This window comes from Harpia harpyja, chromosome 9 (assembly GCF_026419915.1).
Source record: "Harpia harpyja isolate bHarHar1 chromosome 9, bHarHar1 primary haplotype, whole genome shotgun sequence".
In the NCBI taxonomy this organism is placed as follows: domain Eukaryota; kingdom Metazoa; phylum Chordata; class Aves; order Accipitriformes; family Accipitridae; genus Harpia; species Harpia harpyja.
The window spans coordinates 15,542,293-15,567,923 of NC_068948.1; the positions used below are offsets into that span (position 1 = coordinate 15,542,293).

Below are 25,631 nucleotides of genomic sequence, written 5' to 3' on the forward strand. Positions count from 1 at the left end.
AACCTTTATTAACCTAGTATAGGTATTATTTATAAATATTTATGTTTAAACAGATGAGGCTAAAGGAGAATGCTCTGCATTTGGAGTAAAGCAGTCAGGCTTTCCATCTGTTTCTACTTGGAAACTACTTGTAAAAAATTCAAATATAAATTGTACACATTTTGTGAAAAAACAACAGTTAGGTAGAAAAAAGAGATCTTAATTAGTGTCTAAATTAAAAGGAAGATAAGCAGAAGTCCGTTATTGCACATTTTGTTTAGCAACGGACTCTTGGCTATTAGTTTGCATACAGATGCAGACCAAGCAAAGTGCTCAGTGAGACTGTTCTCACTGGGCTACCTCTTAGAGCTATGTTCATGGATTACTCCAGAATGTGCAAGTGCACAGCAATTTAATATTCCCTAGATTTAATTAATGGATAAGGACAAAAACATTACTATCATTAATACTTGCATGCCAGAATCGAATCTAATGGGCTTCCTCTAATGCAATTGACAGGAAAATATGGTCCTCCCTTCCTTAATAGCATATAAATAAACATTGAAAAAAACAGCTTCTTTCTTCTCCTGTTCCACATTTCCATAATTTAGGAGAAAATAGCTTATGTGAAAAGGAACCTACATTATATGTTTTTACTATATCAACATTAATGTTTTCTAGAGGTAACTAGATACATCAATAGAGATTGCTTGCCCCTCTGGTAAAGGAGGGCATAAAAGTAAAGGAATGTGAGGAGAATGACGTGGAGTAAAATGTCAAGATTTATGCAGAGGTGTGTGGGAAATAAAGCTTGCTTTTGCTTCTATTAATTTGTAGTCCATTTTGTCACTGGTTCAGGATTGTGTTTTTTCTTCCTAGCCTGAAGAATTAATCCCCAAATGGGTGATTGAATTATAGATAGAAGTAATTTTGGTAACACGACTCACTGTCTTGGATGTTACCAGAGAAGCTGCTAACTAAATGGAAGACTCTTTACTCAGCACAGTTCTGGTAAGTGTACTGTACCCTTCACGTTTAATCACGAAGCTGCATAGTGCAATGTATGTCCAACTTAAGAAATTGATGCATATCACAGTGACTTGGTTAATCTCATATTTGTAAATCACAGAAAATTCTCAGCTATTTAATGTATACTTTATAATGTCTAATGGTACTTTCTTTCTTTTCTACATGTCCTTATTTACAGCAGTTTTTTGCAAGACTCCCAGGAATTTTTGAACACTGATAAACATTTTTAATTTTTATAATGCATACTGAAAAAAAGTTTGTATGCAAGGAAGTTTTACAAAGAGGCAATAGATAAAAATAAATGTACCTATATCTGCCATGTTTTGTATATTCTTTATCATAGTATTCTACCAGAAGGCCAACTGGATAAAAATGTAAAAAGATAGATGCTGTTGTGCTTAGCTAATACAATCATTTCTATGAAAAACAAGGTGTTTTTAACTTAATTTATGTACATTAGAGAAATCAGCATGAAGTAGCAGTGCTGTTGTACACGTGATATGTTTCTGCTATGGAGATTCCAGAATTTCAGTGGCTACCTGACCTGAATTTAGACAACCATATTAAAGAGGAAATTGGTTCTAGTATATAATTTCCTGAAACGTCCTTAGGTCGTACACAGTTACGATTACTTAGTGGCTTTAAATCATTGCAGCTGGAACAATATTTGTAATATTTGGCAGCTTAAAAATATTTTAAAACATGAAATTATGGATAACATTTTGGCTAATGTCTCCATTTAGTTTGTATAGAGATCAAAACCAGCATTGAAGAGCTGCATGTTTAGCACAGATGCTACCAAATGGCAGCGTGTAGATATGATAACAATGAATGACCAGTGTGAAAAGGATTGTTTTGCTAATTCAGAGATAGGTAACTGCTGCTTCAATTCAACTTTATTTTTGAAGGGTTTTGCCTCTGGAAAATTAAATAATGTAGATAAAACTTGGTTGAATAACTCAAAGCCGAGTAGGTCATGCTTCATGTAGGGAATCATTATCCTGCAGATTTTAAAAGGATCAGGTAGGGAAACATGCTTGAGTTGATTGACCTACAGTGTTCAGTTAATATGCTATCAAACTGTTGAAAACAGAGAAGAATGACTAAATCTAGACCAGGCAGTCAGTTCAGAGTTCTTGTCTGAACAGATATGATAAAAAGTACATTATGTTGCAAAATAAAGAGAAGAAAATACAGAGGGAGAAACAGCAAAAATACCATGTGAGCCAAAGAGAAAAGGGAAGTAAATGATCAAAGCAAAATACAAGGAAGGACTGAACAACTCTTAAATAAGGATTGCTAAACTTCTTCCTTGGAAGTCGTAGGTGTTCAGCAGTACCTCTGCAACCAAATGATTAGGGTAAAAGAAAATCTGGGCAATAAATGTCAGTGGAGTAATACTTGAACAAAAATACTGCAAGAGAGGCTTAAGGAGTAATAATTAAAGTTGAATGAGATTTTATACTGAAATAAGGTTACAAATCAAGAAAATACTATACTAGTAGTCTAACACAGTGAATTTCATGTAAACACCAAGTTAACATTGCTTTAGTATTGATGCAACCCCTGTGATACTGCACTGAATTAATTAATAAAATGGACTATGTATAAATAGTAGCAATCAAAAATGTTTTTGTTATGTGACTTGAATTTGACAATAGGATTAGATTGTGAACTTGGAAGCATTAGTAAAACAAGGACAGGCTAGCAGAACATGTAAAGTCAAGTCTGCCTTACTCTGTGCTGCTGCCCTGAAGAGCCAAACCAAGTTGTCCATCAGTAGAATAGAGGTTGTGCATTGACTTCCCTGCTTCCTATGAAAAACTAAATGTCCCCTAGTACATAGATAATCCCAGATCGTTAGAACAGTGCTTTGTAATTATAACTATTAGATAATAATAATGTTACAGTTAGGAGAGCTGTAATCTCATTTTTTTCTCATGTTCTTTAAAAGAAGCATGATTCCAAGGCTTACAAGATCTCTAGGAGCCTACCCCATAACCAATGGGGCCTGCTTTAGATTTAGCACTAAATAAGAGTAGAGAAATGGAGCATTAATAGTTTCTTTTTGCTCTAGCCTTTAAACAGTCTTTTTTACTCACTTCTTGGTATCATCAAGATTAGAAGTTGCACATCTCTTTTTTTGTATTAAAAATCAATTTAAATGTTTTTAGATTAATGTTAAATCAGTTAAAAGAGAACATTTCCATTCTCATTATAGACATATAAAAATATAATATTCAGACTTCAGAATTGCTGAATTACCCCACTCCAAGACAGTGCAATAAGCAGGTGCTCAGAAAACAGCAGCAGAATTTGAGTCAGTAAGAGGTGCAACACAAGGCACCTCTGTTTCCTATCTGTTCCTTCTCCTTTGATATTGTCTTTCCATGCTTGATTTAATATTTACTCTGTCTCTGTGCTTATTTCTCCTGATGATCGTTTCCCTTATCACCTGCCACTTTCTATTCTTTCTGCTTTTTTGCTGTGGATTATATTGTCCTCTTGCTCTCTAGCAGCCTAGTCAACTGCCACTTTCAACTTGCAAGGAACTTGCAACAGTGTTCCCTTCTATCCTGTTAAAGAAGCACTATCCCAATTACTGGAAGGAAAAGCCAGAGAGAACTTGATTTTTGTGCTGAAAAAGCAAATTAGCTACATGACACAGCCAGACACCCTCTTTTGTGGTAGGACACATCAATTTGGGAAGATACAGTTCCTCAATCTATGCTGAACTCCTCCAGAGACAACACGTGCAAAAATACAGCAAAACAACTTTATTAATAGCATCCTATAGCAATAGCATGAGATTGATCCTTGTAGCTTATACGAGAAGGTAGCAAACCTAGGGTGAGAGCATGTATTTTAGCTGCTGTTCTGGGAGGCAGGGAGATATTCAGGTCTTCTTCCATAGTAGGATATTAAGTAGTTGCTAAGAAGCAAAGGCAAAACTCACATTCATCCCACAATGTAACTGCAATTTTGTCTACGTAATGATTTTGAAAACAGGCCTGAGGACTCTGTCTCACAGTCTGTGTGGACTTTCTTTAAGGTCAAACCCCAGAATTACTCCAAAACATTAGCACACCATTTTTAGGTTGCAGTCAGCAAATTTCATTTGAACTATGGAAAAGAAAATGCTCCTTCTGGTAAGAGGAACTTAAAAATGTGATTCTGCAGCTCCTTCAAACTGTTGCTTCATTAAAACATGGACTACAAATATGATTGAGTTTGACTCAGGAGAGTTATTTACTTCAATAAGCTGTGTTTCTCTTCTTTGGTGGCTACGATCTTGGTTTCGGGGAGAAAATTTATTCCTCTTAGTTACAAGCCCAATTTTTTCCCCTTTGTGAGATTAAAAAAAAGGGCAAAGCTTACAAAACCATACCAAAGATATATGAGACTCAAACCTGGCCCATTCAGCTCTCTCATTCAGTTTCATTATACTAAGGAAACATATTTTTCTCTCTTACTAGCAGTTCCCATAAAAAGGCTGATTTGGCAGTATGCAGATCGAAGAGAGAAAAAAAATCATATTCCAGGTAGTATGACATTGTGTGCAGCAAAACTAAGTTTAAGTGAGATTCTCTTTCAGTTCCTTACAGCTGTATCCTCATCTGAACATTAATCAGCACAGCTCTACTAATGGCATTTCTTTTAATTTCCCATGGATTTTCCTGTCGTTCAGAATTTCCTCTGAGTCCTTATTATTTTTGTGGTATGCAGCTGGTGTGAAAATCCTGCCTGGCTAGGCAAGACAAGCAAGAACTCTCTCTGCCCCACGCTATTCTAGCTCAAGTTTTAAATTTGAACAGTCATTTTGAATTTCTTTTTCTGTGTACCTTCCCTGCCCTCTTCCTTAGAGCGCTCTCACGCTTTTGAATAAAAGATTAAGTCTTTAAGTTCAGTTGTTCTTGTGAGGTCTGTTAGCACTTACTTCTAAAATGCATTTTACAATTGCCATGAAAGAATCCTACACACAGCTTTAGAAATTTCTGAAGGGTCTCGCACTCTTTTAGTCAGTAATATGCTGCCAGCAATTCTTGGCATGCGTTCCATGTGCTGTGCTTACATAACCAACTGGTAGCTTTTTAATCAAGCTGGATGTGAAAAAACAAAGATTCTTTTGTGTGAAGAAAGAATGATTGAGGATACGTAATACAAAGCCTGCATTAAAAACCAGATTTTAAAATTTCCACTGCAACCTTACAGTAAGTAGAAAAAGTAGACATTGAAATAAATGAACTTTAAAATGCAGTTCAGTTATATTATGACATCCTTTGAATAGCTTTACATAAACTTTCTTCCTAGTTATGGTATTTAAAAGATTTCTGAGGTGTTCGTGATGCATGCCAAGATGGTAGGAAGCAGCAGAGTACGCTGAGCGCTTGGGGAAGAGGAGATATTATTGAGGAAAATAATCTAATGAACAGACAACTTATGTAGTCCATCTTGTGCACAGGGCATTGGCCATGCCTCCATATAATCTTTCACCTCAGAAGACTGCAAAATGTATGTTTTATCATCACATGTGTTGTAAAATCCTGACAGGAAGTCCTTTATATTACACCAGTCTTGTGTATTCTTTATAGGATCTCTCATATTAACTGATGTATAGAAATACACTTTGAATCAATTCAAAGCATCTTTTCATAGCATCTTTAAGACTAAGTGCTTTGTTGGATTTGGAGCCCAATGTGTTTGTTAAGAGAGGCTCTTAAATTTTCACACAGTGGAGAGAGAATTTGAAAAGAAAGGGGGCAAACTTCTTTTTCTCTTTCATTTACAGACATAGCAGTTGAGACTGGAAAGAAATAGTTCCTAAAGAACACCATTGCATCAAACAATCTGTAAGTATAAAATAGAACCAGTATGAGAAAGGGGAAGTCAGATGACAGATTGAGTGTCTTGTCTTATAAAATAGCTGAAGAAGGTGGAGCGAGGGCTTGAGGACTCTAGGGAGTGCCAGTGAGGGGGCAGAAGAGAAGTGTATGCACATCTTACTTAGGGGAAGAGAACTGAGTTTAGAGAGGCAGATGAAATCTTAACAGGCTAGGAGTTTATATCGCATGGAAACTTGTTCTTGGTTTAGAACAGTGTTATTAATACTCAAAATGTCCCACTCTGTAGGCATTATGAAGCTGTACCATTTTACAACTCGGTTTTGTGAACAAGTTCAAACAGGTGCTGGGATTAACCTCCATAGAACTTTTTATAGGTGTCGTGGTTTAACCCCAGCCAGCAACTAAGCACCAGACAGCCGCTCACTCACTTGCCCCCCACCCAGTGGGATGGGGGAGGGAATCGGAAAAAAAAGTAAAACTCATGGGTTGAGATAAGAACAATTTAATAGAACAGAAGAGACTAATAATGATAATGGTAACACTAATAAAATGACAACAGTAATAATAAAAGGATTGGAATATGCAAGTGATGCACAATGCAATTGCTCACCACCCGCCAACCAACGCCCCGTTAGTCCCTGAGCAGTGATCCTCCCACCCCCACTCCCCCCAGCTTATATACTAGACAGGATGTCACACGGTATGGAATACCCCATTGGCCACTTTGAGTCAGCTGTCCTGGCTGTGTCCTCTCCCAACTTCTTGTGCCCCTCCAGCCTTCTTGCTGGCTGGGCATGAGAAGCCGAAAAAACCTTGACTTTAGACTAAACATTACTTAGCAACAACTGAAGACATCAGCTTTATCAACATTCTTCTCACACCTATCTCAAAAACATAGCACTGTACCAGCTACTAAGAAGACAATTAACTCTATCCCAGCTGAAACCAGGACAATAGGTTTGAAACTTCTACCACAACCTCCCAAGAAAGAAATGTATCTATCTTCAGTATATGTAGATTGGCAGTTGCAAAAATTATTTGAACCTCTTTTGCTAAGTTTAAAAAAGACGGGATCACTTCAGTCTGCCCTCAGATCTTAAGCCTCCAGGTAAGGCTAATTCCATGTAAATAAAGCCTTCATTTTTTATGTAGCCAGAGTCAAAGCACTTGTATTAGGGGAACTTCAAAGTCATAAAATTATGGTCTGGAATAGAAAGGCTAAAAAAAATTAGTAGTAATAATTGACATCTAGTAGGTAAAAAACAAATCTATCACATTGGGATTAATGAGAGCTAGTTAAGGATCTAGCAACTCTAAAACCTGTAGCACATCAAAGATGCACAGTCTTAGTTAAACCAATCAAAATGCAAAATGGTTTAAAATTCCTGTGCATCTGTAAGAATAATACTTGCTATAATTGTGTTTTCTGTCTTTGTATTAAATTACTTCCACTTTAAAGTGATGATAATATTATTTCCAAACAATAACAGTGGCGCAAAATAATAGGAATGTACTTCAAATGAAAATAGGTAGACGTACAGCAAGTATATGATCTGTTTCAATTGAAAGTTTTTAGTACTTTACAATGTAAATTTCCAGAAGTATAAAGTAGATTAACAAGAAAAAAGAAGCTATCAGGTTTTTTAAAGGAAAACTAGTTAGCATATATTACATTATCTGTCAAATCTTCCCAGCCCTCATGTCCTAATAAATTTTGAAGCTCTTCAACATTTTGCATTGTTGAAGATTTCAAAGGCATTACACTGATATGAATATGGGCAGAAGCAGTGGCCAGACAGCAGAGAGATCCTGTTGATTCTCCTATGGGGAAAAAGTAGGGAGAACTGAGCCCTTACAGTTGTATTTGACATCAACCAGCTACTGAATTAGCCTGCTTGGCGCTCCAGTCTAGCTGCCCTCTCTTGTGCTGTTTATTGCTTGGCTGTCTGGTGTCAAACAACCTAGAAAAGGATTGACAGAGGAATCCAGGAGTACTTGGTAGGAGGGCATAGGAATCTATACCTGCCTATTAAAACTCAAAGAATGATGGTCCTGGAGAAAAGAAGCTGAATTTTGATACCACTGTTTCAAGCTTGAATTTTCATTTTGGATTTTCTGTAGAGTATATTTATTTCAAAATAATCATAATTTTTTTCCAAAATATTTTAAAATTTAAATTTCAATTTAAATATATTTTCATTTATAGTACACATCATGACTATATGGTGCAAAACTTAAAAGATCATGTCAGTTTCAAGTAGTTAACTTACAATATTTTTTCTGTTGGCCATAGATCTTGAGGCAAATGCTTTTATATACAGTTGTACTGTAATTTCTTTATGTAATTAGTTTAAAGGTAAGGTCAAGTTAGGTTAATTTAGACAATAATTTTATGCAATTTCCAGATACAGCATTAATATGAACTGAAATGTCTTCATTTATATGAAAGTCAGTCTAGTGTTTGTGAAAGTTAACAGCAAGAATTGTGAGAGGCTAAACTTTCTATTTATCTATCATCTTGGTCTTCAGTACAAAAATCACTATGATGTGGATTCCTAAGGCCTACAATTGGGAATACTATACAGAATGAGGTGTATACATGATGCAAGAGAAATGATTAGATGTATTTGAAGTAGAGAATTCTGGATTAAGAATCCTGAGGGTTTTTTCATGATTGTTCTGATACACTGTATGCTTGGGGTATGGTTCTTCAGCAACACCTATTAATCCCAAGTCTTCAGAGGGAGAGGAAAAAGTTATGTGAGTTTTACAGATATAAAATACAAACATCTGTGAATTGCATTATTTTTTGAAGAAAGATGTCTTGCAGAAGATCATTATTGCAAAATTATTAGTATGATCTTGTCAACAAGCTCAGGAAGAGTGTTGCTATCCTTTCAGTCTTTGAAGGACATGAAATGAATGGGACCACTTGTGTGCTTAATGTGAAAGAGCTGGTTTTGTACCTGGCTGAACTGGGATCTAAAACAGTGCCCATCTGTTTTAGTCAATGAAAATTCTATAAGGTCCAGTTGTTGCGTCAGTCCAGCTTCAGAGAGTGAAAGCGGGAGATTCTGCAGGGCACAGATTTATTAGGTGGGTATCACAGGTGCACTATACCTTCTGGTATAGTATTCGCTGTCTTGTACCATACCACATTGATACCCATCTCCATCAGTCAGGTTTGTGCTGCATCCATACCAAAGTATTAGTACTTAAGCTGTGCGAAGTGGTTCTATATCCAGGACTACAAACTTCAGGCTTGATTTCATAAGAAGGCAATATTAAATGGAAACTCAAAGAGGGTATTACCCCCTTTATATGATATTTTGCAAGACCAGTACTGGAATACTAGTTATAGGCTACCCACATTTTAAGGAGGATGAGATTTCATTAAAAAAAAAATAGAAATATGGCTAATAGAGAAGCTCAAAGTTAAGCTGTGACTTGATCATGGAGTATTGGTCGTGTTGACAGAGGAACGATTTTTATCATAGTAGGCAACTCTTTAATCTGCTTGATACAACAGAAACCAGAAATCTCTGGAAACTGAGATTACAAGCAGAGTGTAAATTTTAACAATGTAATCAACTATGGAAAAACATACCTATAGAGGTGTTAGATTCTCTGTTACAGTCAGTCTTTAAATCAAGGCTGAATGCTTTTAAGAGATTCAGTGTAACTCGGATACTGTGGACTTGATGCAGAAGTTGCTGGTGAGAGTCAGAGGAGGTCAGACCATGTGGCAATTGTCTCTTCTGATCTTAAATCCTCCGAGTTGGAGGCACAGAATTCTCTTAATACAAGGCTGTTTCTCCATGTATCAAGAAATGTTCAGCTAGTCCAGAAAAAAGTTCTGAAAGGCTGTTGTTCAAATGTGATCTGGTTGTATTTAAGCAAAAAACAATTTGGGCGATCACATACTATCTAGACATAGTAATCAGGATGTGGCCCTATTGTATTGCACACTTAGTACATGCAGTAAAGTACAGCCCTGGGTATTAAGAATTGTTCAGTAGAAATTGAAAGGAATTTTAAGCAATCATTGAGATTTTTTGATACAGCTCCAGAATGAATTAAGAAACTGTTTTTAATGACCATAGGGACTAGTCATCTCTGAGGGAGGGAAAAAACAGTAGCCTGAAAAATAAACATGATAAGATTGGTAGATTCTTTTTAATGAAAAGACTGACTGAGAAAATTCATCAATAAATGTGATGAACATATGTTTAACCTTTAGGTTTGGTTTGTGTTCACATTCCAAACTAATATAGTTAGAGACACTTAAACATTTGTGTGTTGAACATATGTTTACAGATTAATTATATTTAACATCAGGAAGTTCACAAAATACTTTCCATATTCCTGTGTTATGTGCCCTTTTGTATTAGTGTTTTCTAAATGTCATGTTGAATAGTATATTAAATCCCAGCTTCTTCCTAAGGTACCTGAGGTGGCTGCTTTAGAAGTAATAACTTCCTGCATTTAAATATATTGTTAGTATTTCCATATATCCTGTTACCTTGCATTTTCCAGTAGGCCAACAGAGTACATTATTAATAAACTGCATGATTAAGCAAGTTTTTTACTGTAGCTATACTTGTGCATTTCAAATTGTCAGTTTGTTGCTACTGAGATTTCCCTTCTGTACAGAATTACCTTTGTTCAAAACATATTGTGCAAGTCAGTGATTAACAAGGGATTGGCTAATGTAGTTCATTACATTATGCAATTTTGGTATTGCACCTCTTTTCACCAGTGGGGGGGGGAAGAAAGTTTCTAAAACCCGCTTGTTCATCTGAAGTCTCCATAGGGCCTCAGTTCTCAAAGCCCTTTCATCTGGGCAGGCTTTTGCAGGACTGGGCAAAGGAATGGTACTGATCATAGTGAGCTATGGCCTTGGCTGATACCTCCAGGTCTGCCGAAAATAACTATATTGCAGTAAAACTCCCATGGCATTTGGCGAGGTCCCAGGGTCTGTCTCTGCAGGTAGCCTGCCTGGCTTGGGCTGGGGAACAGGGAGCACCAGTGAGTGCTTTGCTCTTCACAGCTCCCCAGCCCTTGGGGAAGGCCCTGACTTTGGGCCCCTGCCCTGCAGAAGAGATATGGTATCCTGCATTTCCTCCCTTCGGTTTAGGGCTGCCTGGAGCACTTTGAAGAGCACCTGCACTAACCTGTGCTTGAAGAAACAGGGTGCTGAACCCTTCGGCCATAAGCACAGATGCAGGAGAGCAGATTTTTGTGAAAACAAACAAAAAATGGATTTCACTTAGTAACCATCCCCTTTAACAAATGATAAATTCGTTACCCGCTCCCTCTCCTATGTCAGACTCTATAGCACTTTTTCTTTTACAGATAAATTAAAGCCTGCATAAATCGTAAGTGCCAGCCTGACACCTGGTGGTTGAGGCAGCCACAGCGGCACTCAGGGGAACCTCCTCGGCCGAGACCCGCAGCGGGCTCTGTCTTTTAGAAAGAGGGAAAAAAAAACAAACCCAACCCAAAACCAAAACCGAGAGAGAAAGATTAAAAGTGAGCGAGCTAGAAGTTACTTTACTGTACAAGGCCCGGGGGCCTGTGAGGCCAGGCCGAGGAGGGCCCCCCCGAGGGGGGGGCGGCGGCGTGTCACCCCCGGCGAAGGCCAGGCCGGGGCAGCGCCCTTGGCGGCCTCTCCCGTCGCTGCCCCGCGGCCCGGCAGGAGCCAGGTGAGGGGTGCAGCGCGGAGTGTCCCTTCCCGGCGCCCGTAGCGGGGCGGAGGCGAGCCGCGCGCCGAGGCCGCCCGGTGGCGCCGGTGTGTGGGCGGCGCGCCGGCGGAGCGGAGCGGGCGGCCATGGCGGCGGGCAGCGCCATCCAGATCCCCAGCCGCCTCCCGCTGCTGCTCACCCATGAGGGCGTGCTGCTGCCCGGCTCGACCATGCGGACGAGCGTGGACTCGCCGCGCAACATGCAGCTGGTGCGCAGCCGGCTCCTGAAGGGCACCTCGCTGAGGAGCACCATCATCGGCGTCATCCCCAACACCAGCGACCCCACCTCCGACTGCGACGACCTGCCCTCCCTGCACAGGTGCGGCCCGGCCCGGCCCGGCCCGGCTCTCTCTCCCTGGCGGCCTCGGACGCCGCGCCCTGGCGCGCTCGTTCCGAGCTGCCGCGCGCGCTGAACCTGACCCTGCCTCCCCGGCCGGGGGACGGTGCTGCCCCGAGGCGAGCTCGCCATGTTGTCACCTCCGCGGGGGCGTTGGGCTCGCGGGGGTGGGCCGGGCCGCGGGGGCGAGTCTTTTCTGCTCCGCCGCCGCCTGGGAAATGCTTCTCCCTTCGGAGAAGGTTCTCTCGCTGCGCCGGACGAGCGGCCGTGGCGGGGGCGCGTGGTGTCGGGGACCGTCTGACTGTCGTCTGGAAGAAAAGCCTGAAAAAGGAGACCGGGGTGGAAGAGGAAAATGCGATCAAAGAACGCAGGCCAGGAGCATTAAGGCTGTCGCAGTTGTTAACGACAACATTTTTCACCCACTAAGTAGCATGGATAGTGACCTAGTTCACGTAAAATGAAAACGAATTGTATTTCTGTGGGATAAAGCATAAGTAAAACTAACATGCTGCAACCCTTGCTCTCAAAACTTTATCACGTCAGTGGACTGAGTAAGGTTTTGCAAGAAAATAACTTATGTTTGATATCTGCTTAAACAGGTACATGTGATCCAAAATGTTTGTTCAGAATGAGGCCGACAGTTTCACTGAAGAACTGTAAATCACAAACGCTCAATTTTCCAATGTGCCTAGATTAAGCTGAAATGTCAGGGTTCCTGTCCACAGCGAAATCCATGAAATTATTTATGAAAAATTTACATATGTTTCTAAATCAGGTGACTTACATTATCTTAGTTTTTCAGCTCATTCATTTTCAGGTTTTAGTTTCTTTTTGCAATCGGCATTACAAAGGAAATTGTATCATTTGGTTGCCTTTCATGATAAGGAACTATGACCCAGAAGGTTCTTGTAACCTATAGCTTGATTGCTTCTTGATAAGGGAGGAGCATGCAAAATGTTCTGTGGAAGGTGACAAATAATATGAAGATTTGATCTGTTTTTAGGATTGGCACTGCTGCCTTGGCAGTTCAGGTGGTTGGTAGCAACTGGCCCAAGCCACATTATACATTACTGGTTACGGGCCTCTGCCGATTCCAGATCCTGCAGCTGCTGAAAGAGAAGCCGTATCCTGTTGCTGAAGTTGAACAGTTAGATCGACTTGAGCAGTTTACTAATCAGCATAAGTCTGAGGAGGAACTTGGAGAATTGTCAGAACAATTCTACAAGTATGCAGTGCAGGTAAATTGTTTTAATTTCTATGTATCATATATCAATGTATTTATGCATATATTTGGGAGTTTTGGTTTCCTATCTGCCCTTCTCTTTCTGTAGTTCTTATATTTTTCAATGACTGGTAGAGTTTCAGTACTTCTGCTACAAAATATTTTTGTTATAGCTTAAAGTTTCTGTGTGGAGTTCCAGGGTGTCTATACAGCTCATTGTAGGATGAGTCTAACTGCGTATGTTAGTGCTATGATAAGTTGGTATTATTTCATATGTAGCAATGCTATAAATACACTCTAGTAAAAGGAGTACTTTTGATTAATTTTTTCTAGGATTTTATATATATACACACAATGGGTTGGGTTTTTGTGAGGGTTTGTTTTTTTAAAATTTTTGAAGGGGGAAAAAACTCCTCTAGAGCCTTGATTATAAAACAGATGTCCCCAGGTATAATGAATTTGAGTTTAAAGGATGTACAGAAAAAGAGTCATCACAGTGTTAAGATAACTGAGAAAGTTTTTAGTCAGGGTGTGTGGGGGGAAGTAAGAGGTTTAGGCATTGAAAAAAGTGCTGCAAACAATGATGGTATTTTTTAACTTCTCAAACAAGCAGAAAACCCAAAGTCTTGATTGCCCTATGCTGAGTTAGTGCCTCTTCTGTGAACTACTTTTTAATTTATTTATGTAGCTTTTTGGCAAAGTACCTAGACACATTTCATACTGAAAGATGCAATCCTTTTTAGGTCAGATACTCATTTAAATAATTTAAAAAGAAACACAGCAGCCATGAATATTGTTCATTTTGTGTTCCCTACAGTTGGTTGAGATGCTGGATATGTCCGTTCCTGCAGTCGCAAAGCTGAGACGTCTTTTGGACAATCTGCCTAGAGAAGCTTTGCCAGATATACTGACTTCTATCATCCGTACATCCAATCAAGAGAAGCTTCAGGTATTACATTCTTAAACTTTTTTAAGGGGAATTAGGCGTTTGCTCTTTTTTTTACAGTTAATCACTTTTAGGTAATTTTGAAATTGCTTACACTTGAGACTGCACAGCAATAATGTTGCGCCAGAAGGTATTTGTGTTACAACTGAGTATGAATAGTTGTAAAAAGTTTTTGTAGTGTTGTTTAAAGTGTTTATATATCTATATGTCAGAACTCACCTAATAGGTAAATTAGTTAGCATTGGAAACTGTTCATTTTATTAAACAATAAGTACAAGGGAAGGACTTCCCCTTTTCATGGTAAAGATGATAAATCTTTCTTCAAATTGTGTTGAAATCTTGCTTAGTTGTCACAGTTGACAGATCGTTATATATCTTTTAGTACCAACAGCTTCAGAACCAGTTTTTTTTTAATCTTTTTAAACACATCTTGAAGTGTGGGCTTTTTTAAATATTGAGATACTGGTTAAATTTGCATCATATGTCAAAATAACTTTATGTAAAAATGGTGCCTATGACTTGATGCTTACTAGTCTGATTTCTATATTTGCTTGCTGTGTTCAGAAGTTTTGTTGTTCCTTTTCTTTTGTCACTGCCAGTGCTGCATGTTCAACCTTGAATTGAAAGTATAACTTAGGTTCTTTCAAAGCGAACAAATAGAAATTAACGCAGTAATTTGAAGTGAAGGTGTGTACTGCAGCTGAATATCCTGCTGGAGGAAGGTACATTAGTCATTAAATTTACCATGTCCTTTTTTTTCTTAGAAGTGCTAAAGAAAAGAGCAGCTAGTGGAAGCTATGGAAATACTGGAGTCAAATTCTACTCATTTCCACATATCAGCTTCATTAAACATGAAAATGGAATAGTGTACAAAATTTTAAAAGAAAAACAAAATAAACGCAAACCAAACAAAAAAAAACCTTAAAGCATAAGGTGATTTTTTTTTTTCTGGGTTAACCAAGGAGATCATGTTGTAACTTTTAGAGGGCTAGCCCTTTCCTGAGACTCAGTAATTGAAAAAATAGAATACTCATAGATGCTTGCCACAGAAAACGCTACTGAAATATTAAGATGCTTTAAAAACAGACAGGATAAAAGACTCTTTTTTTTATTTTGGAGTGCTTTCTAGTTTTGGCATCCAGAGCCTTGAGGCTAGATTTTGTGTGCTATATTCTCATTGCTTTTCTTGCTACCTTTTTTTTCCTAAACCGTCTATTCTGTAACTCTGGTCAAAAGACAGTAACAGTACCCTCTGTGTTACCCTCCCCCAAACTGATGATCCATCAGTGTGAACTTGTTGGCTGCTTATAACTCCTTGCTTTTAGATTTTAGATGCTGTTAGGCTGGAAGAACGGTTCAAGATGACTATACCATTGCTTGTTAGACAGATTGAAGGCCTGAAGCTGCTTCAGAAAACAAGAAAGCCCAAACAGGATGATGATAAAAGGGTATGGACCTTTAAATGTGGGATACTTAAACATCCTAAATAAGTATAAAGATGCACTTTTAAATAGGCTAATGAACGTGCATAATTTTAGTCTGTGCAAAGTTTTAATCTATAGCCATAACATTTCACGGTCAGTCGGGAGTTGCAGAGAACACCCAGCTGGCAACTTTGGCTGTTCAGATACCTAAAAGAGAAAATATTACTTTAAAACTGCATAGACTTTATATTTATTTATTTAATTTTTAATCTGAGCACTTTCTGACATTGAATAAATGCTCAGGTTCCCTTAAAGAGTCATTTGATGCCCAGTTTACATGAATGGTATGCACACACTGAGTTTTGGCCTGTGCAATGAAAGGTGTACCTTTTACTAATGGCATTGCAGATGAATGATAGCTTTTGAAATACAGATAAAGAATATGTGTTGTAAAATGTAGCTTGCTAAACTAGGGCAGCTTAGACTTTTGCTGCATCTAACTATACTTATACAGTTCAGTAAACAGGAAGTAACCGAGAAATTAAAAAAGGTAAGAGAGAAGACTTATGCATTTTGTAAAGATTAGGCTTATTCTGCTTAATATGACGGGCTGCAATGCCCAAAAAATCACAAATAACTCTTTTCAGTTTTGTTCTTGTCTTCTGTTATCTGCTGGTTTAGGGTAGATGATAAATGCACTTAGGAAATATATAGAGTAAAATAAGAACTGTAACTTTTTGAAGTAGTACCAATAACACTTTGCGAAGTTATTTATTGGATTAATATCTTCTGAATTTTTCTATGAAAGAGGTGCTCTCAGCACCTTGCCTGTTTTTGTCATGGTTTCCATTCAAAGCCAAAGTACACACCTTATTTAAAAAACAAAACCTGATACTATTCTCTGGGTCGTTTTCCATTTCATAGGTCGTAACTATTCGTCCTAATAGAAGAATCAATCACATTCCAAGCGCTACAGAAGATGAGGAGGAAGAAGAAGATCATGATGATGTTGTCATGCTGGAAAAAAAGATTAGAACATCCAGTATGTCAGAACAAGCTCTTAAAGTTTGTCTTAAGGAAATAAAAAGGTAGGAGACTTTCAAATGGTGTTTTCTTCTTACTTTATTTTTTAAAACAAATCTTGCATTAACCTTTTCTTATTTGATGATATGTTTGTGTTGATTGTGTTTTGGAAATGATTTTTAAAAATTTAGTAGAGTGCTGTTTTATGCTTATACATTTCATCATTTCATCCTTTTGGAACATCAGAGGTGATGACAAAGAAATAGGAAGTCTTCTAGATACGGTTTATATATTAATATAGCATTAAGCTGTAAGCTCTAAGCCTCCATGTTATGAAGTTAAGATCAAAAAAAAAAAAGCTAAATAACACCGCAGTTGTTAAGAATTAATGAATAAACTGACCCAGCTATTGAGTCTTTTTTTCCCTCTGTTTTTCTATGGTGAGAGGGTAACTGAGCTATCCATGGTTAACAACCTCTTTTTCAGTGAGGATGCATATATCGTGGTGCATGCATTTTGTATGCATAGGGAACTGACTCTTTTCCGTTTGTTTGTATCCTATAAATTAGCTATTATTATGCAAAGACAATCTCCTAATTGATGGAGTAATCAATTAGGAGTAAAAGAGTTTGCTCTTTTATTATTATGGTTGTCAGAAAGTAAGAGGGTATGCTGATGAGCTCAAGTTAGCTAAATATCTTCATAGAATCATAGAATCATTTAGGTTGGAAAAGATCTTCATGATCATCAAGTCCAACCATCATCCATGCCCACTAAACCATGGTCTGAAGTGCCTTGTCTACATGCTTTTTGAATACCTCTGGGGATGATGACTCACCCACTTCCCTGGCCAGCCTGTTCCAATGTCTGACAACCCTCTCAGTCTCAGTAAAGAAATTTTTCCCAATATCCAACCTAAACCTCCCTTGCCGCAACTTGAGGCCGTTTCCTCTTGTCCTGTCTCCAGCCACCTGACAGAAGAGACCAGCACCCACCTCACTACAACCTCCTTTCAGGTAGTTGTAGGGAGCGATAAGGTGTCCCCTCAGCCTCCTCTTCTCCAGACCAAAAAGCCCCAGTTCCCTCAGCCACTCCTCAGAAGACTTATGCTCCAGGCCCCTCACCAGCTTTGTTGCCCTCCTCTGGACACGCTCCAACACCTCGATGTCTTTCCTGTAGTGAGGAGCCCAAAACTGAACATAGTACTCGAGGTGCGGCCTCACCAGTGCTAAATACAGGGGAACAATCACCTCCCTGCTCCTCCTGGCCACACTATTTCTGATACAGGCCAGGATGCCGTTGGCCTTCTTGGCCACCTGGGCACACTGCTGGCTCATATTCAGCCAGCTGTCGACCAACACTCCCAGGCCTTTCTCTGCCGGGCAGCTTTCCAGCCACTCTTCCCCAAGCCTGTAGCGCTGCATGGGGTTGCTGTGACCGAAGTGCAGAACCCGGCACTTGGCCTTGTTGAACTTCATGCAGTTGGCCTTGGCCGATTGATCCAGCCTGTCCAGATCTCTCTGTAGAGCCTTCCTACCCTCAAGCAGATAGGTGCAGGTGAGTCCTACTTTGCAGTTAATTCCTGGTTAGCCTTATGAATTCTGTGCATATATTTCCAGATTAAAGAAGATGCCTCAGTCTATGCCGGAATATGCTTTGACAAGAAATTACTTAGAACTGATGGTAGAGTTGCCATGGAACAAGAGTACAAAAGGTAAACCCTTCTGTTGTTGTTTGTCGCTTGTGCAGACATTTTAGGATGAGTAACCATCATGTAAACACTATGTACTTAGTTTTGTCTTGCAAATGTTTGTGTCATTGTCTGGTTGTAAAAATGTCATTAATATGTTACTGAAGTCGTACGGTCTACCTGCCTTAAAGTAAGACCTGTATACTGAGTAGCCTGGGTAGCTCAGTTGTACATCTAAGAATGTGAATTTAAAAAGTATTAGGAATATCTACACTGAAGAATGAAGATGATATTATTTACAATCTGTGCTAGCATGTATCTGAAATAATAAAGAAAAATGCATCTAATTACTTTTTATATGTCAGACAAAAAAGCTTTTGTACATTTATGTAGCATTAATCTTGCTGAAGAAGGTTCTGGTATGTCTTAAGTTAATCAAGTTTGGTAAGGAACAAAAGGATGAAAAAGCACAATTGTCGTTAATTTTAATAATTACAACCTCAGGTACAATAGAAAAACTGAGTATCATGTCAGCTTTGTACCACGGTTTTCAAAAGTTGTGAGTAGAGAGTGATACTATTAATATGGGAACAGTATGCAAAAATGGAGAGTGAGGAAAGAGTAGAAAACCAAACATGGCTTTTTCTACTGACCAACACAAGTGGATTAAATGGGCAAAATGACTTTCCAGAAGGTGCACTGCTGGAGAAAAGTATTTTAATTCCTTCTATCAGCTACTGAAGAATGAGGCTTTTGAATGGCATTTAAAACAATCTGATTTTAAAAAGAAATTTAACATACCACACCAACAGAAACATGTCTATCTTTTGCCTTCTCAGTATGCATGGTGATGAATTTTTGGCTGTTTTGAACTAGAGCCTTGGCTGTTTACAAATCTTCTTGTAAATATTTTCTTTAATCATTAAATTGTAAAAAGATCTGCCTACAGATCTTTGCAGATCTCTATGGTTTGTTCAAAGAATCCCAACATGAGTTAAGTATTTGTTGACACTCATGTCCTAGCAGAATGTTTTTTTGGTGAAAGTTGCTCTTTAATCTTTTAAAATTATGCCATGTCACATGTAGTTTGAAGTTTTTACTTTAAGCAAAGTTGTAAAGTTTGTATTCATATTCATGTGAGTGATGCTTTGGACTCCATAGCTACAGTGAATAAAAATATACATGAGTATAAAAATAGAAAATCCAATGGAAAATTATGATCATTAGTGAATTTTTTGTTCAGTAGTTTATTACAAAAATTTACTTGGTTGATGATGAGAATTTAATTACAATTGTCTGTACTTGAAATATGCACACTCACCGGTATGAGGGGTCCGCATCTGGAATGCATAGAATTTGAAGGGTAGGTGGGTGCAGAATTGATAGACTTCACTGCTCCCTGCCTGCTCTCTTTATGGTGTAGAGCAAAGAGAGAAGACAGCTGCTTTGTGCCAGAAATTCCTGCTCTGTGCAAAGCATTAGTTAATGTCCGTTGGTGAGGCCTGACCATTTATCTCAAAATATGGTAAAAAAAAAAGAAAAAAATTTTTCCACACCTAGTGTCACATGGGTATTTTTAACAGTGCCAAATCACTTTGTGTTGCATAGCAAGTAAAGCCTGCCTTTCAAGCCAGTAAGATCTTGCTCTGTTTGCGAGGTAGTTATAGACTCTTGTCATAAGTAGATGTTGAAGATATAGGGATGAATTTGTCTTTTGAGAAGACCTTACAGGATCAGACTTATTTCTGTGAGAAAGCAAATGCTGAAAAATTTGCTTATCATTGAATTGCTGTTCTAGAATAGACACTAAGTTCATTTGAAACAGATTTCAATGTGACACAGTGAAAAGGTGCGGTTTTTTTAAATTTCATTATCAGTACTATGATCCGTGTAACTTATGTCTAATTTCCTTATTAAAGGAGAATTATACCTTGTTTTAGGAAAACATTGTGTGAAATATGTGTGTGTGTCAGGGGGATTGCATTGATGAACATGTTTGAGAATGAGTTTTTCTCTTGTATTGTAGAATAAATTCTTTCATTTTTTTAAAGGTAAATGTGCTGATATCTTTTCTGTTGTCAATGATTGATAGATCGCCTTGAAATTCGTGCAGCTCGAATTCTTTTGGATAATGATCATTATGCTATGGAGAAGTTGAAGAAGAGAGTTTTGGAGTACTTAGCTGTCCGACAGCTTAAAAACAACCTCAAGGGACCCATTCTTTGTTTTGTTGGGCCCCCAGGAGTTGGTAAAACTAGTGTTGGAAGATCAATTGCAAAGACTTTGGGTCGAGAATTCCACAGAATTGCTTTAGGAGGAGTCTGTGATCAGTCTGATATTCGAGGCCACAGGTAACTACTTCTTCCTTTCCTAACTGCAATTTTTTCTTTTGTTTGTTACAGAATGTATTGATTATTTTAATTGTTTAGCTAATACAGAGAAATTTTGCTTATTTCAAACAATAGTAGTTATTAATTGATTTTTCTTGGTATTCAGTGGTATTCAGGAGAGAATTTTAGTAATGGGAATGGGTGTTTAGTGTTGAGATACAGCCTTTATGCTTTTCTCCTGCTGCTACCCTTTATTGTCATACAGGACAGTGGAATTTAATCTTTAGTCATTTGAGCACTTTGAAGTAAAATTCAGTAGAAAGTCTAATGCAAACTCTTAAATGTTGGATCTGATTTTTCTACTTTTTAGGAGGGAGGTAAAGATTTAGTTATACAAAATAGTCTGTGAATAGCAATGCATTACTTTATAACCATGTTTGTTGCTAAAACAGGTGGAGAAACTGAGAGTAATACTTAAAAGTTGCTAGAGGATAGCAGCTGAGTTACTTGGTATCTCAAACTTGTTAGTGTACTATTTTCCCATTTCAAAAGGAAGTTTATACAAGGATACCTAAGCTGGAAGATTTCACAGGAGATTTTTTGGGTGACTTTCCTTAGGACTTTTTTTTGATCTTGCATTACTTTATGTATCTACTTCTTAGTCTTTTAAACCATTTGTTCATATTAGTCCATTCCCCATTCCTTGCAACTGGAAGCATAATGAATGGGTAATGTATATAAGTAACTGCCAAACATCAGTGCAGCACTTTTGGTCCCATTAAATGTATTTTATGCTTATTGCATACAGTATAGGAAATTTGGAATAATGAATTTGTTAGTATTCTAAAGATCTGTAAAACCATATTTTTTTTTAAAGTCACATTATTGAATACAATTTCTCCTTACAACAGTAGATAAATTATTGTGAATTAAAGCTGTCAGTTATTTCTTTGATGCCATGTAGCAGTTAATTTTGCCCAATGGCTATGCTGCTACTTTCAATCATCAAATACACCATCATTCTTTCTTCAATTCCAGGTTATTTTGTAATTTCTTCTTGTTTTCAAGGCATGAAAAGGACCTTGGTATTCTTACCACTTCCCTATGTAATTGTAATGAAAACTTAAAAGAAATGCCCTAATTAAAGTTCATTTTGTGGTATCAGACTTCAAACTGCTGACTGTGTAAGCTAGTTGCGTGTGTGAATACATTAGAATGTGGAAGCTCACAGCCCCAGCTGGAGGGAATGTGGAGACTCACTGGGAAATCTTGTGCTTAACATATTCATAAACTTCTAGGAATCTGGAATATAATGTATTTCTAGGAATCTATAATATAATATACTACTGATCACTTCTTAGACCAGAACATGAGAGATGAAAAAGTGACAAAACGGTGATTTTGTACTTGATGACAACTTGAAAATTCAGAGTTGTTTCATAAACCTTTAGTTCAGCACCCTTGCTAAAATGAGCAACATGTGTTTATTCCTGTGCACATTCTTCTGTGGCAAATTTGCAGGAGTTTTGTTTTCCAGAGTGTTTGACACTTACCTAGAGTTTGTAGCTTGAAGGAACATTTGTAAGTTTTTTTCTTAGTGTAGGTTTGGTCAACATACCCAGCAGCCACTGGGGGTTTGTAGATACATTTGTTTTACCACATTGGTTTTTACTGCATAGCAGCACTCTGTGCATGTGCGTGTGATTGTTTTGCAAACCTTTGTAATAGCTGGCCTTTTTACCCATTTACTTACACACTAATGGAAAAAGAAGTGAAACTTTGTCCTCCTCCTTCACTATGTATTATTCCTGTAATCGCTGTTTAATAAGTAAGAATTCTGATGTTTCAGACTACTTACGGCATGGATCCTAAAAACAATTTAAAATGTGATTCAACATGTTGCTATACGAACTGAAACCACTAGAGGCTGTTGAATACTAAGCGTCATAGACATAAGTAACTTTTCCAGGGCAGAGCAGGACTGAAGCCTTTCTAACAGGGAAAACCACGTCTGTGAAATTGACGTTATGAATAAAAGTAAAACTGTCATCAACTCTTACTCAAGTGCAGTAATTCCTTACTGTTTTCCCTTTTTTTGTTTGGTTTGTTTGGCTTTCTATCTTGTACTTAGACCTAGTAAAGAATAAAGACAGCTAGAGTCATGTGATAGTGAGGCCTTTTAAAACTTTTAAGTTCAGGGGTTTGTGGCTGTCACTGTAGTATTTTTGAGGGCATTATTAAATTATTAATGCATGTTAGAAGATAACCATTATAAATTTCATATTTAAAAAATTAACTTGAAATTAGCTGATGGGAAGTATTTGATAAGACAGTTTATTTTTCATCAGCAAAGGAAAATACTATCTAGAATTAGCAAGAGTATCATGTGGTTACTCTTCAACAAACAAGCGTATAGTTTAAAAACAAACTTTAGAGAAGTTAGTACGAGGAGTCCCTTGTAACAGACTGCTTTTGCAAGTTTTTGATAGGTAAAATCAAGACCAACTGTTGCATATTGTTTTTTTAATTCTGCTTCACTTTTTTTTTCTGCTTTTCTGCTTCTCAGAATAAGATTTGATCAAATTAAAAACTACAGCTCTTCTGTGGACCTCTCTCTGTAATGTCCTTTTGAATTAATAAATCCTTCAAGTTATTCCCAGTCAAGTGAATCTATGTTGTGCATCTGGTGGCAGTGATAGAGAGGAATTACGGAGGTGGTCTAAAAGTGGAGGAGACATAGGCTGCTCTTCTTTTGAGTTTTACTGTTAAGTAGGCTGATTTTCTAATATGACATGTTAGGAGCCATTCTTTCTCTCCTAAAAGCTCCTTATTAGGCTTTAAGGCTCAAGTTAATGATTCCATTAACATTGCAGAAGAATGATACTATATGTACCTATTAATGTACTAAACAATTTAAAAAATGTACTAAATATACTGGAACATTAAAAAAGAGACTGTGGTTCAGTTTCACTTTCAAGCAAATATTGTCTGAAATAGTACTCACTTTGGCCTTTTATTACTGTTGTAAGTGAAAAATGCAGACTGATAGATTCAGCAAGCAAAATAAAATATATTAGGTGGCAGCAGGGTGGGGAGTGGTGTTTCAGTAAGTGTGCTGTTCTGTGTGATGTGTAACTAGGGCAACTGGAAACACCCAGTTTTTGCCATTTTAGTGTGGATCATGTGCCTGCAGCTGGGGTTTGTGAGTCCTTTTTTGATTGGGTGAAGAGTAGCAACTACTGTTCTGCATTCCCAAAATGAAATCATCATCTTGGTACAAAAACAGAACTGCTTTATCAGACATCCTCCAGCTGTTGTTTGCATTTACCACTCATCTATACTATATGTTAAAGTTTGCTGGTTTACATTTGTTGTTAACTTTTATTAAAAAAAAATAATTTAAATAACCAAACCACCCTGAAGGACGACTTAGAACTTTTTTCCAAGAAGCTTGCTGCATTTAAGAGCTCCTCATTACTCCTTTGTTTTATACAGGAACTATATGATCTTCTCTGTTGCATGTGTGTGTGGTCTTCTATTTTTAAAAAGGAAAGATATAATTGTGCCATTTATTTATAGTGGTGCTGGTAAGATCACTGTGAAGACCTTTTTTTTCCCTCTCACCTCCATGTGAAGCACTCTTTCTTATATTACCATTGTTTTTCAGTTTCTAGAAGTTTGGATAGTTTACTTCTGGCTTAGGCCTGTGCTGAAGACTTGTTCAGGTGCATCTGTGTGAGAAAAGGTGTGAATCCTCACCAGTACAGAAGTTCAGAGCACAAGCCTTGTTGCACTAGAAAAAAACAAACCTCTAACAGTTTCACGTCTGAGAGGAATAGCTTTGTTATACAACTACAAAGCATAGATACATTTGTAAAGCACTTGAGTAGACACAACGTCTGTCCTTGCAAAAAAATAAGCTGTGACCTTGTGCAACTAAGTTCAGAAATAGTTTATTTGGTGGCATTAACTTTGTTATCTTTTCTACCTCTGCGGTTTGAAAACCACTGTAGTTAAAAAGAATTAAAAAATTTTTGTCTTTAGAACAGTATGAAGAAAGTGAGTCATGTTTTTATCAATAATATTAGTACTGCTTTAAGGGTTCCGATTCATACACATTCTCAGTTTACATTAGGAGAGCTGACAAGGTTAGATTTCCCAGCTGTCTTTCTTGCATTTTCTAGGATACATAGCTCCTAATGACATGCTGTACAACTCTAGTGGTTTTTTTTAAAGGTACCTTTTCACTGATTTAAAAATAAATAAAAAGATTACTGAATTACAGACCTTCTGTGGCATGAGCTCTTAAGGTTTTTTTTTTAATTGTTACTACGCAAGTGAGATAACCAGGAAACTTGATCTGTACTTCCTGTTCTGAATGGAAAACAGCTGACTCTCTGGGTTTAATGCATGGAGAGAAACAGTGCATCAAAAAATGAGCAAAGCTCCATTATATCATAAAAAATGCTAATGTAGAATATTGTTCTTTCTCCTTTCAACCCTAGCTAAAATAATGAAAATAAAGAATAATATCGCATTCAGTGGCTACTGTTCACAAACAGCAGTATTCAGTTTCACAAGTTACAAGGCAAAGGTTAATGTCCAGACAGATAATGGCCATATCTGCTTGTAATTTTAATATATTCTAGTGGTTTTATAAGTAAATATCTGCAGGGTCTGTCTTACCAAGGACTTGTGTTGAGATGCGTTCCATAATAACCATTTAGAAATGAAAACAAGCTACCTATGTTTGTATTTTCAAGGTGGAATGCTACGTTATTGTTCTTCGTCATCCTACATATGACGTTTGCATTAGCATTCTTTACTTGCCTTGGAGATCTTGAGTCTTTGATTAATGAAACAGGTACTGGTCCATCTCTAATAAATGAAGATGCATCACAGATTTAGTGTTACACATGGGAAGAATGAGTAGATACCTAGGTATTTGTTATCCTAAAATGTATAGTCCAAGTTTCTATTTCTTGATACCTGATCACATTATGTAAATAAATTTAAGCATGCTTTTATTTGAAATTTTGTACATCAGTTAAACATTTATATTT

At 37.6% G+C, this 25,631-nt stretch overlaps 1 protein-coding gene across 2 annotated transcripts in view; it reads left to right on the forward strand.

Moving 5' to 3' along the window:
- Nucleotides 1–919: 919 nt before the first annotated feature.
- The window catches only part of LONP2 (lon peptidase 2, peroxisomal), a 57,824-nt gene continuing 33,112 nt past the window's right edge, over nucleotides 920–25,631 (forward strand). The window contains exons 1-7 of one of the 2 annotated variants that reach the window (XM_052797488.1): nucleotides 920–990; nucleotides 12,937–13,171; nucleotides 13,973–14,104; nucleotides 15,427–15,549; nucleotides 16,450–16,613; nucleotides 18,168–18,262; nucleotides 20,331–20,589. In XM_052797488.1, the coding sequence (XP_052653448.1) occupies nucleotides 935–990; nucleotides 12,937–13,171; nucleotides 13,973–14,104; nucleotides 15,427–15,549; nucleotides 16,450–16,613; nucleotides 18,168–18,262; nucleotides 20,331–20,589 (1,064 nt within the window). In that variant the 5' untranslated portion in view covers nucleotides 920–934. Of the gene's footprint in view, nucleotides 991–11,632; nucleotides 11,916–12,936; nucleotides 13,172–13,972; nucleotides 14,105–15,426; nucleotides 15,550–16,449; nucleotides 16,614–18,167; nucleotides 18,263–20,330; nucleotides 20,590–25,631 lie in introns of those variants that run through there. The other variant, XM_052797487.1, reaches the window with a different exon arrangement.